The sequence below is a fragment of the Ranitomeya imitator genome, chromosome 3 (assembly GCF_032444005.1).
Source record: "Ranitomeya imitator isolate aRanImi1 chromosome 3, aRanImi1.pri, whole genome shotgun sequence".
Taxonomy (NCBI): Eukaryota; Metazoa; Chordata; class Amphibia; order Anura; family Dendrobatidae; genus Ranitomeya; species Ranitomeya imitator.
The window spans coordinates 10,116,674-10,129,571 of NC_091284.1; the positions used below are offsets into that span (position 1 = coordinate 10,116,674).

A 12,898-nucleotide genomic window follows, 5' to 3' on the forward strand; every position below is an offset into this window, starting at 1 on the left:
TCTGCAGTCTATTGGGGTCTGTCTCTCCTCCTTTCTCTCCAGTCTTTTGGGGTCTGTCTCTCCCTCCTTTCTCTGCAGTCTTTTGGGGTCTGTCTCTCCACCTTTCTCTCCAGTCTTTTGGGGTCTGTCTCTCCTCCTTTCTCTCCAGTCTTTTGGGGTCTGTCTCTCCTCCTTTCTCTGCAGTCTTTTGGGGTCTGTCTCTCCTCCTTTCTCTGCAGTCTTTTGGGGTCTGTCTCTCCCACCTTTCTCTCCAGTCTTTTGGAGTCTGTCTCTCCCTCCTTTCTCTGCAGTCTTTTGGGGTCTGTCTCTCCCTCCTTTCTCTCCAGTCTTTTGGGGTCTGTCTCTCCCTCCTTTCTCTGCAGTCTTTTGGGGTCTGTCTCTCCCTCCTTTCTCTCCAGTCTTTTGGGGTCTGTCTCTCCACATTTCTCTGCAGTCTTTTGGGGTCTGTCTCTCCTCCTTTCTCTGCAGTCTTTTGGGGTCTGTCTCTCCCTCCTTTCTCTGCAGTCTTTTGGTGTCTGTCTCTCCCTCCTTTCTCTGCAGTCTTTTGGGGTCTGTCTCTCCACCTTTCTCTGCAGTCTTTTGGGGTCTGTCTCTCCTTTCTCTGCAGTCTTTTGGGGTCTGTCTCTCCCTCCTTTCTCTGCAGTCTTTTGGGGTCTGTCTCTCCTCCTTTCTCTGCAGTCTTTTGGTGTCTGTCTCTCCCTCCTTTCTCTGCAGTCTTTTGGGGTCTGTCTCTCCTCCTTTCTCTCCAGTCTTTTGGGGTCTGTCTCTCCTCCTTTCTCTGCAGTCTTTTGGGGTCTGTCTCTCCCTCCTTTCTCTGCAGTCTTTTGGGGTCTGTCTCTCCTCCTTTCTCTGCAGTCTTTTGGGGACTGTCTCTCCTCCTTTCTCTGCAGTCTTTTGGGGTCTGTCTCTCCACATTTCTCTGCAGTCTTTTGGGGTCTGTCTCTCCTCCTTTCTCTGCAGTCTTTTGGGGTCTGTCTCTCCTCCTTTCTCTGCAGTCTTTTGGGGACTGTCTCTCCTCCTTTCTCTGCAGTCTTTTGGGGTCTGTCTCTCCTCCTTTCTCTGCAGTCTTTTGGGGTCTGTCTCTCACTCCTTTCTCTGCAGTCTTTTGGGGTCTGTCTCTCCTCCTTTCTCTGCAGTCTTTTGGGGTCTGTCTCTCCTCCTTTCTCTGCAGTCTTTTGGGGTCTGTCTCTCACTCCTTTCTCTGCAGTCTTTTGGGGTCTGTCTCTCCCCCTTTCTCTGCAGTCTTTTGGTGTCTGTCTCTCCCTCCTTTCTCTGCAGTATTTTGGGGTCTGTCTCTCCTCCTTTCTCTGCAGTCTTTTGGGGTCTGTCTCTCACTCCTTTCTCTGCAGTCTTTTGGGGTCTGTCTCTCCTCCTTTCTCTGCAGTCTTTTGGGGTCTGTCTCTCACTCCTTTCTCTGCAGTCTTTTGGGGTCTGTCTCTCCTTCCTTTCTCTGCAGTCTTTTGGTGTCTGTCTCTCCCTCCTTTCTCTGCAGTCTTTTGGGGTCTGTCTCTCCTCCTTTCTCTGCGGTCTTTTGGGGTCTGTCTCTCCTCCTTTCTCTGCAGTCTTTTGGGGACTGTCTCTCCTCCTTTCTCTGCAGTCTTTTGGGGTCTGTCTCTCCACATTTCTCTCCAGTCTTTTGGGGTCTGTCTCTCCTCCTTTCTCTGCAGTCTTTTGGGGTCTGTCTCTCCTCCTTTCTCTGCAGTCTTTTGGGGTCTGTCTCTCCCTCCTTTCTCTGCAGTCTTTTGGGGTCTGTCTCTCCCTCCTTTCTCTCCAGTCTTTTTGGGTCTGTCTCTCTCCCCTTTCTCTGCAGTCTTTTGGGGTCTGTCTCTCCTCCTTTCTCTGCAGTCTTTTGGGGTCTGTCTCTCCTCCTTTCTCTGCAGTCTTTTGGGGTCTGTCTCTCCCTCCTTTCTCTCCAGTCTTTTGGGGTCTGTCTCTCCTCCTTTCTCTCCAGTCTTTTGGAGTCTGTCTCTCCCTCCTTTCTCTGCAGTCTTTTGGGGTCTGTCTCTCCCTCCTTTCTCTCCAGTCTTTTGGGGTCTGTCTCTCCACCTTTCTCTGCAGTCTTTTGGGGTCTGTCTCTCCTCCTTTCTCTGCAGTCTTTTGGGGTCTGTCTCTCCACCTTTCTCTGCAGTCTTTTGGGGTCTGTCTCTCCTTCCTTTCTCTGCAGTCTTTTGGGGTCTGTCTCTCCACCTTTCTCTGCAGTCTTTTGGGGTCTGTCTCTCCTTTCTCTGCAGTCTTTTGTGGTCTGTCTCTCCTCCTTTCTCTGCAGTCTTTTGGGGTCTGTCTCTCCTCCTTTCTCTGCAGTCTTTTGGGGTCTGTCTCTCCCTCCTTTCTCTGCAGTCTTTTGGTGTCTGTCTCTCCTTTCTCTGCAGTCTTTTGTGGTCTGTCTCTCCTCCTTTCTCTGCAGTCTTTTGGGGTCTGTCTCTCCTCCTTTCTCTGCAGTCTTTTGGGGTCTGTCTCTCCTCCTTTCTCTGCAGTCTTTTGGAGTCTGTCTCTCCTTTCTCTGCAGTCTTTTGGGGTCTCTCTCCTCCTTTCTCTGCAGTCTTTTGGGGTCTGTCTCTCCTCCTTTCTCTCCAGTCTTTTGGAGTCTGTCTCTCCCTCCTTTCTCTGCAGTCTTTTGGGGTCTGTCTCTCCTCCTTTCTCTGCAGTCTTTTGGGGTCTGTCTCTCCTCCTTTCTCTGCAGTCTTTTGGGGTCTGTCTCTCCTCCTTTCTCTGCAGTCTTTTGGGGTCTGTCTCTCCTCCTTTCTCTGCAGTCTTTTGGGGTCTGTCTCTCCTCCTTTCTCTGCAGTCTTTTGTGGTCTGTCTCTCCTTTCTCTGCAGTCTTTTGGGGTCTGTCTCTCCACCTTTCTCTGCAGTCTTTTGGGGTCTGTCTCTCCTCCTTTCTCTGCAGTCTTTTGGGGTCTGTCTCTCCTCCTTTCTCTGCAGTCTTTTGGGGTCTGTCTCTCCCTCCTTTCTCTGCAGTCTTTTGGGGTCTGTCTCTCCCTCCTTTCTCTCCAGTCTTTTGGGGTCTGTCTCTCCTCCTTTCTCTGCAGTCTTTTGGGGTCTGTCTCTCCTCCTTTCTCTGCAGTCTTTTGGGGTCTGTCTCTCCCTCCTTTCTCTGCAGTCTTTTGGGGTCTGTCTCTCCTCCTTTCTCTCCAGTCTTTTGGGGTCTGTCTCTCCTCCTTTCTCTGCAGTCTTTTGGGGTCTGTCTCTCCTCCTTTCTCTCCAGTCTTTTGGGGTCTGTCTCTCCTCCTTTCTCTCCAGTCTTTTGGGGTCTGTCTCTCCTCCTTTCTCTGCAGTCTTTTGGGGTCTGTCTCTCCTCCTTTCTCTGCAGTCTTTTGGGGTCTGTCTCTCCCACCTTTCTCTCCAGTCTTTTGGAGTCTGTCTCTCCCTCCTTTCTCTGCAGTCTTTTGGGGTCTGTCTCTCCTCCTTTCTCTGCAGTCTTTTGGGGTCTGTCTCTCCTCCTTTCTCTGCAGTCTTTTGGGGTCTGTCTCTCCCACCTTTCTCTCCAGTCTTTTGGGGTCTGTCTCTCCTCCTTTCTCTGCAGTCTTTTGGGGTCTGTCTCTCCCTCCTTTCTCTGCAGTCTTTTGGGGTCTGTCTCTCCTCCTTTCTCTGCAGTCTTTTGGGGTCTGTCTCTCCTCCTTTCTCTGCAGTCTTTTGGGGTCTGTCTCTCCCACCTTTCTCTCCAGTCTTTTGGAGTCTGTCTCTCCACCTTTCTCTCCAGTCTTTTGGGGTCTGTCTCTCCTCCTTTCTCTCCAGTCTTTTGGGGTCTGTCTCTCCTCCTTTCTCTGCAGTCTTTTGGGGTCTGTCTCTCCTCCTTTCTCTGCAGTCTTTTGGGGTCTGTCTCTCCCACCTTTCTCTCCAGTCTTTTGGAGTCTGTCTCTCCCTCCTTTCTCTGCAGTCTTTTGGGGTCTGTCTCTCCCTCCTTTCTCTCCAGTCTTTTGGGGTCTGTCTCTCCACATTTCTCTGCAGTCTTTTGGGGTCTGTCTCTCCTCCTTTCTCTGCAGTCTTTTGGGGTCTGTCTCTCCCTCCTTTCTCTGCAGTCTTTTGGTGTCTGTCTCTCCCTCCTTTCTCTGCAGTCTTTTGGGGTCTGTCTCTCCACCTTTCTCTGCAGTCTTTTGGGGTCTGTCTCTCCCTCCTTTCTCTGCAGTCTTTTGGGGTCTGTCTCTCCTCCTTTCTCTGCAGTCTTTTGGTGTCTGTCTCTCCCTCCTTTCTCTGCAGTCTTTTGGGGTCTGTCTCTCCTCCTTTCTCTCCAGTCTTTTGGGGTCTGTCTCTCCTCCTTTCTCTGCAGTCTTTTGGGGTCTGTCTCTCCCTCCTTTCTCTGCAGTCTTTTGGGGTCAGTCTCTCCTCCTTTCTCTGCAGTCTTTTGGGGTCTGTCTCTCCTCCTTTCTCTGCAGTCTTTTGGGGTCTGTCTCTCCCTCCTTTCTCTGCAGTCTTTTGGTGTCTGTCTCTCCCTCCTTTCTCTGCAGTCTTTTGGGGTCTGTCTCTCCACCTTTCTCTGCAGTCTTTTGGGGTCTGTCTCTCCCTCCTTTCTCTGCAGTCTTTTGGGGTCTGTCTCTCCTCCTTTCTCTGCAGTCTTTTGGTGTCTGTCTCTCCCTCCTTTCTCTGCAGTCTTTTGGGGTCTGTCTCTCCTCCTTTCTCTCCAGTCTTTTGGGGTCTGTCTCTCCTCCTTTCTCTGCAGTCTTTTGGGGTCTGTCTCTCCCTCCTTTCTCTGCAGTCTTTTGGGGTCAGTCTCTCCTCCTTTCTCTGCAGTCTTTTGGGGTCTGTCTCTCCTCCTTTCTCTGCAGTCTTTTGGGGACTGTCTCTCCTCCTTTCTCTGCAGTCTTTTGGGGACTGTCTCTCCTCCTTTCTCTGCAGTCTTTTGGGGTCTGTCTCTCCACATTTCTCTGCAGTCTTTTGGGGTCTGTCTCTCCTCCTTTCTCTGCAGTCTTTTGGGGTCTGTCTCTCCTCCTTTCTCTGCAGTCTTTTGGGGACTGTCTCTCCTCCTTTCTCTGCAGTCTTTTGGGGTCTGTCTCTCCTCCTTTCTCTGCAGTCTTTTGGGGTCTGTCTCTCACTCCTTTCTCTGCAGTCTTTTGGGGTCTGTCTCTCCTCCTTTCTCTGCAGTCTTTTGGGGTCTGTCTCTCCTCCTTTCTCTGCAGTCTTTTGGGGTCTGTCTCTCACTCCTTTCTCTGCAGTCTTTTGGGGTCTGTCTCTCCCCCTTTCTCTGCAGTCTTTTGGTGTCTGTCTCTCCCTCCTTTCTCTGCAGTATTTTGGGGTCTGTCTCTCCTCCTTTCTCTGCAGTCTTTTGGGGTCTGTCTCTCACTCCTTTCTCTGCAGTCTTTTGGGGTCTGTCTCTCCTCCTTTCTCTGCAGTCTTTTGGGGTCTGTCTCTCACTCCTTTCTCTGCAGTCTTTTGGGGTCTGTCTCTCCTTCCTTTCTCTGCAGTCTTTTGGTGTCTGTCTCTCCCTCCTTTCTCTGCAGTCTTTTGGGGTCTGTCTCTCCTCCTTTCTCTGCGGTCTTTTGGGGTCTGTCTCTCCTCCTTTCTCTGCAGTCTTTTGGGGACTGTCTCTCCTCCTTTCTCTGCAGTCTTTTGGGGTCTGTCTCTCCACATTTCTCTCCAGTCTTTTGGGGTCTGTCTCTCCTCCTTTCTCTGCAGTCTTTTGGGGTCTGTCTCTCCTCCTTTCTCTGCAGTCTTTTGGGGTCTGTCTCTCCCTCCTTTCTCTGCAGTCTTTTGGGGTCTGTCTCTCCCTCCTTTCTCTCCAGTCTTTTTGGGTCTGTCTCTCTCCCCTTTCTCTGCAGTCTTTTGGGGTCTGTCTCTCCTCCTTTCTCTGCAGTCTTTTGGGGTCTGTCTCTCCTCCTTTCTCTGCAGTCTTTTGGGGTCTGTCTCTCCCTCCTTTCTCTCCAGTCTTTTGGGGTCTGTCTCTCCTCCTTTCTCTCCAGTCTTTTGGAGTCTGTCTCTCCCTCCTTTCTCTGCAGTCTTTTGGGGTCTGTCTCTCCCTCCTTTCTCTCCAGTCTTTTGGGGTCTGTCTCTCCACCTTTCTCTGCAGTCTTTTGGGGTCTGTCTCTCCTCCTTTCTCTGCAGTCTTTTGGGGTCTGTCTCTCCACCTTTCTCTGCAGTCTTTTGGGGTCTGTCTCTCCTTCCTTTCTCTGCAGTCTTTTGGGGTCTGTCTCTCCACCTTTCTCTGCAGTCTTTTGGGGTCTGTCTCTCCTTTCTCTGCAGTCTTTTGTGGTCTGTCTCTCCTCCTTTCTCTGCAGTCTTTTGGGGTCTGTCTCTCCTCCTTTCTCTGCAGTCTTTTGGGGTCTGTCTCTCCCTCCTTTCTCTGCAGTCTTTTGGTGTCTGTCTCTCCTTTCTCTGCAGTCTTTTGTGGTCTGTCTCTCCTCCTTTCTCTGCAGTCTTTTGGGGTCTGTCTCTCCTCCTTTCTCTGCAGTCTTTTGGGGTCTGTCTCTCCTCCTTTCTCTGCAGTCTTTTGGAGTCTGTCTCTCCTTTCTCTGCAGTCTTTTGGGGTCTCTCTCCTCCTTTCTCTGCAGTCTTTTGGGGTCTGTCTCTCCTCCTTTCTCTCCAGTCTTTTGGAGTCTGTCTCTCCCTCCTTTCTCTGCAGTCTTTTGGTGTCTGTCTCTCCCTCCTTTCTCTGCAGTCTTTTGGGGTCTGTCTCTCCTCCTTTCTCTCCAGTCTTTTGGGGTCTGTCTCTCCTCCTTTCTCTGCAGTCTTTTGGGGTCTGTCTCTCCCTCCTTTCTCTGCAGTCTTTTGGGGTCTGTCTCTCCCTCCTTTCTCTCCAGTCTTTTGGGGTCTGTCTCTCCACCTTTCTCTGCAGTCTTTTGGGGTCTGTCTCTCCCTCCTTTCTCTGCAGTCTTTTGGGGTCTGTCTCTCCTCCTTTCTCTGCAGTCTTTTGGGGTCTGTCTCTCCTCCTTTCTCTCCAGTCTTTTGGGGTCTGTCTCTCCACCTTTCTCTGCAGTCTTTAGGGGTCTGTCTCTCCTCCTTTCTCTGCAGTCTTTTGGGGTCTGTCTCTCCTCCTTTCTCTGCAGTCTTTTGGGGTCTGTCTCTCCACCTTTCTCTGCAGTCTTTAGGGGTCTGTCTCTCCTCCTTTCTCTGCAGTCTTTTGGGGTCTGTCTCTCCCTCCTTTCTCTGCAGTCTTTTGGGGTCTGTCTCTCCTCCTTTCTCTGCAGTCTTTTGGGGTCTGTCTCTCCCCCTTTCTCTGCAGTCTTTTGGGGTCTGTCTCTCCTCCTTTCTCTGCAGTCTTTTGGGGTCTGTCTCTCCTTTCTCTGCAGTCTTTTGGGGTCTGTCTCTCCTCCTTTCTCTCCAGTCTTTTGGGGTCTGTCTCTCCACCTTTCTCTGCAGTCTTTAGGGGTCTGTCTCTCCTCCTTTCTCTGCAGTCTTTTGGGGTCTGTCTCTCCTCCTTTCTCTGCAGTCTTTTGGGGTCTGTCTCTCCTTTCTCTGCAGTCTTTTGGGGTCTGTCTCTCCACCTTTCTCTGCAGTCTTTTGGGGTCTGTCTCTCCTCCTTTCTCTGCAGTCTTTTGGGGTCTGTCTCTCCTCCTTTCTCTGCAGTCTTTTGGGGTCTGTCTCTCCTTTCTCTGCAGTCTTTTGGGGTCTGTCTCTCCAGCTTTGCTCATCTACAGGTGACCTTCTCCCCTTCCTCTTTCCCCGTCTCGCTCAGTGACATTGGATGGAGACGTCTGTGATCAGTGATTTTCACCTCTTGTCTCAGATTCTCTGGGATTTATCTCTGGACGGTGACTGCTCCGATCACACACAGGAATCTGCTCTGATCTGCACCCTCCATTGTGGCTCTGGCAGGATGTTGAGGGTCGTTGTCCTGCTGGAAGGTGAATCTACGCCCCAGTCTCAAGATTCTCTGCCCCTGCTGAAGAAAAGCCTCCCCACTGCGGGATGCTGCCTCCACCATGTGTGACAGTGGGGATGGTGTTTTCACGATGACATGCAGTCTTAGTTTTCTGCCACATATGGTATTTTTCAGCCAGGAAAGTTCTCCTTTGGTCTCATCTGAGCAGCGCCCTTTCTGTTCACGGTGTATGAAGACTTTTTCAATGCATTGTATATGACCATGATGAGAGAGATTCCAACAACAGAAACCTAGATCTGAATTCTGCCCCATATAGACGCTGTGTGTGCAGGCTCGCACTGGCCCCAGGGTAACAGGGGAATCCCCCGGCGGACCCCTGGGCAGAGCTGGGCCCCCAACCCCACTGTATGGGCAGTACTTGGCATAATTCACATGATTCGCTCTGTACAGAAAAAAGCATCTGATCATTCATTAATCAAACTGCCCCGTGTGTTATTATATAGAGATGGAGGTAAATTAGTGAACAAGTGTAGTGTAATATTGGTATGCAGGTGAACAGTGCCCCCCAAAGTCATTGTTACTGGTGGGCCCTTGGTACCCCAGTCTGACTCTGTGAGTGACATTTTCGCACTTTCTGGTGGGATTCCTTGTGCATCCAGCAGTATATGATGCTGTTCCTCGGACGCTGTCAGTCATAGTGTGCACGGAATGCTCGGTGCCGGTGTGATGTAGCACTGTATGGCAGCATTATGATCCATTGTTTGGCGGTATTCAGACAGAATCAGATTACAGGTGCACATGAGTATCTCATCTATATGGTAATCTCAGACCCCCACAGGCCACGTCATGTACCGCCACCACAGCTGTCATATAGGATACTGCCTATACTGATTCCACATATCTCGCTCTCGGGGGTCCCATATTTATGGCACTAGTGGGTGCACCACAGATCCATATAGCGGGGGCCCTATAGCACTGCGGGGGAGGCGGCGTCCCACTGTCAAGGCTTCTGTGGGCAGCGTACATTCTGACCTTCGGGGGAGACAGGCATATAGCTCTGCGCCCCCCCTGCAGTGCTGTGACTCTTCTCCAACCCTGCAGTCGCCATGAGTGGGGCGCTGGCCGGGGTCTCCTGCCTGGTGACTGGGGCCAGTGGGTTTGTAGGGCACCGGATTGTGCAGATGTTACTGGAGGAAGAAGACGACCTGGGAGAACTCCGGGCCATGGATAAGACCCTGAGCGTCCAGCTCCTCCACACCTGTGACCGTAAGTCTCATAAAGGGGCGCTCTGCTGCTTCTTAAAGGGGTGTTCCTATCCAAGACATTTATAGCATACTAGATGGTGGCCCGATTCTAACGCATCGGGTATTCTAGAATATGTATGTCCACGTAGTATATTGCCCAGCCACGTAGTATATTGCCCAGTCACGTACTATATTGCCCAGCTATGTAGTATATTGCCCAGCCACGTAGTATATTGCCCAGCCACGTAGTATATTGCCCAGTCACGTAGTATATTGCCCAGTCACGTAGTATATTGCTCAGCCACGTAGTATATTGCCCAGTCACGTAGTATATTGCTCAGCCACGTAGTATATTGCCCAGCTATGTAGTATATTGCCCAGCCACGTAGTATATTGTCCAGCCACGTAGTATATTGCTCAGTCACGTAGTATATTGCCCAGTCACGTAGTATATTGCCCAGCCACGTAGTATATTGCACAGCCACGTAGTATATTGCCCAGTCACGTAGTATATTGCCCAGCCACGTAGTATATTGCCCAGCCACGTAGTATATTGCCCAGCCACGTAGTATATTGCCCAGCCACGTAGTATATTGCCCAGCCACGTAGTATATTGCCCAGCCACGTAGTATATTGCTCAGCCACGTAGTATATTGCTCAGTCACGTAGTATATTGCCCAGTCACGTAGTATATTGCCCAGCCACGTAGTATATTGCCCAGCCACGTAGTATATTGCCCAGCCACGTAGTATATTGCCCAGTCACGTAGTATATTGCCCAGCCACGTAGTATATTGCCCAGCCACGTAGTATATTGCCCAGCCACGTAGTATATTGCCCAGCCACATAGTATATTGCCCAGCCACGTAGTATATTGCCCAGTCACGTAGTATATTGCTCAGCCACGTAGTATATTGCCCAGTCACGTAGTATATTGCCCAGTCACGTAGTATATTGCACAGCCACGTAGTATATTGCCCAGCCACGTAGTATATTGCCCAGCCACGTAGTATATTGCCCAGCCACGTAGTATATTGCCCAGTCACGTAGTATATTGCCCAGTCACGTAGTATATTGCACAGCCACGTAGTATATTGCCCAGCCACGTAGTATATTGCCCAGCCACGTAGTATATTGCCCAGCCACGTAGTATATTGCCCAGTCACGTAGTATATTGCCCAGTGATGTAGTATATTGCCCAGTCACGTAGTATATTGCACAGCCACGTAGTATATTGCCCAGCCACGTAGTATATTGCCCAGCCACGTAGTATATTGCCCAGTCACGTAGTATATTGCCCAGCCACGTACTATATTGCCCAGCCACGTAGTATATTGCCCAGTCACATAGTATATTGCCCAGTCACGTAGTATATTGCCCAGTCACGTAGTATATTGCTCAGCCACGTAGTATATAGCCCAGCCACGTAGTATACAGCACAGCCACGTAGTATATTGCCCAGTCACGTAGTATATTGCCCAGCCACGTAGTATATTGCCCAGTCACGTAGTATATTGCCCAGTCACGTAGTATATTGCCCAGTCACGTAGTATATTGCCCAGTCACGTAGTATATTGCCCAGTCACGTAGTATATTGCTCAGCCACGTAGTATATAGCCCAGCCACGTAGTATATTGCCCAGCCACGTAGTATATTGCTCAGCCACGTAGTATATTGCCCAGTCACGTAGTATATTGCCCAGTCACGTAGTATATTGCCCAGTCACGTACTATATTGCTCAGCCACGTATGCACTGGGCCCTAAAATGAGGATCATCTGTGGTGGCAGAAGTCTATTGATGTTATGGGGAGAGTCCCCCGCTGCCTGATGGACAGCGGTCCAGGGAGGATATGTCATAAATGCTGCCAAGGGGAAGACCCCACACAAATGTCTGTGCACAAGGCCTAATAGCCTTCACTACAGACTAGTGGCCGCTCATTGGGTAAAGAAAAGTGCTGCAACTTTCTAACAAACTTTCTGCTTTACTCAACATTCCCAAGATCTCCGATCACAGTTAGTGAATAAGAAATCGAACCCTGGGGGCGTGGCCTGAGAGCTCATGTGAGCGGACGTGCGGCTGTGAGCTCCCGCCGCTGTATATTGTAAAATCCTGCAGAGCCGCTGCTGTTTGGTCCCTGCGGGGGGCTTACCGGCTGCGGGGAGACTTGGAGGGTCCGGCGGTGCTGAGCGGTGGTGCTGGAGCCGGCGAACATGACCAGGAGACGGCAGAAGGACGCGGGAGCCGGGGATGCAGGCGCAATCCAAGATGGCGCCGACACGAGGGAGAAGGCAGACAAGGAGAACGCCGCATGCAGAAAGCGCATGGAGGTGGCGGCAAAGCTCCAGCAGTTTGCGAGAGCGGAGGCCGCAGAGGAGGGAGCCGGAGCTGATACCGAAGAGGAGGAGGAGGAGGAGGAGAGCCCAGCAGGAGAACATGAGGTACAACAGGGGAGAAAGGAGAGCAAAATGGCGGTGGCAGAAGGGGGACCCGAGGAAATGGCGCCAGAAGCTGAGCCTACCCTAAGAGACGTTTTTGCGCTAGTCTCTTCATGTAAACAGTCTCTGACCTTACAGATACAGGAGGTTAAGGGAGACACAGCCCAGATAAACGCAGCCATGCAGAAGATTGACAAACGTGTGGGGGAGGTAGAGGAGAGAGTGAGCACTGCAGAAGACCATATAGTGCAGCTGCAAAAAGCAGAGAAAAAGTTCACTCAAGCAATAGCTGAATTGGCTGCGAAAAATGAGGACCTTGAGAACAGGTCCAGAAGAAACAATATTCGCATAGTGGGCATCCCTGAAAAAGCTGAAGGGAGGAATCCAACGGAATATATTGAAAAATGGCTGTTAGAGACATTTGGAGATATGGCGCTAACAAAAGTGTTCGCGGTAGAAAGAGCGCATAGGGTCCCGCCGAAACCACCTGTCCCTGGAGCGAATCCCCGTACCATGCTCGCCAAAATTCTAAACTATAGAGACAGAGACATTATCCTGAGGAAGGCCAGAGACATGACGGATCTGACAGTTGAAGGTCAAAAGATTGCTATCTACCCAGACTATTCTACTCTGGTGCAGAAACAACGGATGATGTTCACGGGTATCAAGAGACGGCTGAGGGAATTGGGTGTGCAGTATTCCATGATGTTCCCAGCAAGACTGAGGGTGGTGGCGTTTGATAAAATTCATTTTTTCCAGAAGCCGGAGGACGCTACCCAGTGGATCGATATTAATGCTAAAAAGCTTAAAGGAAAAGGAGACTGAAACTGTGGGAAGAGTCTGATCTTGGTTACTTATCTGTCAGTTGGAAAAGAGTCATGTGATTGACAAGCCAAGGGGTATGGGGGGGGAAGAAGGGAGCTGGATTATATCCAGTTAAAGTTAAAGGGATGGTGTAATGGCTGCTGGGAAAGGGGGAGGAAGGGTTTGCGACATATTTTAAGTTTATGCAGACTTCTTGTGTGTGCAAATAATTCTAAGTTAAAATGTTTTGAGAACGTTATTTTTCAAAATGTCTGAAATCCTGTTATGTACAGTGGTGGGAGGAGGGTTGGGAAGGTAATGCCAAACGGAGTGTTCGCTATGGGCGATGATGCCCCACTCTTGGAAAGAGGTGGAATGGTTAGATGTGAGGGGGGAAGGGTGGGAGGGGGAGTTGGGAGGGGGGGGGGGAGGGTAGTTAGACAGCTTGGGCTCAAAATTGATGATACTTATAGTGAAGATGAGCCAAGTGATGGGGACCCGTTTTAAGATTTTGTGCTGGAATGTGAGAGGCCTACGGGAGAAATCTAGACGTGCTGCGTGTTTGCAATATGCAAGAGACCAAAGGGCCTCAATGATTTGCTTGCTGGAGACGCATTTGGTAAGGGAAAAAGTGGATGTTTTGAATAGACGATGGATCCAGA

General features: G+C 50.6%; 1 protein-coding gene across 1 annotated transcript in view; it reads left to right on the forward strand.

The window, feature by feature from the left end:
* The first annotated feature begins 8,837 nt into the window (after positions 1 to 8,837).
* LOC138672468 (3 beta-hydroxysteroid dehydrogenase/Delta 5-->4-isomerase-like) overlaps positions 8,838 to 12,898 on the forward strand; it is an 83,436-nt gene continuing 79,375 nt past the window's right edge. The window contains exon 1 of the mRNA XM_069760457.1: positions 8,838 to 9,019. Within this exon, the coding sequence (XP_069616558.1) occupies positions 8,860 to 9,019 (160 nt within the window). The 5' untranslated portion in view covers positions 8,838 to 8,859. The remainder of the gene's footprint in view (positions 9,020 to 12,898) is intronic.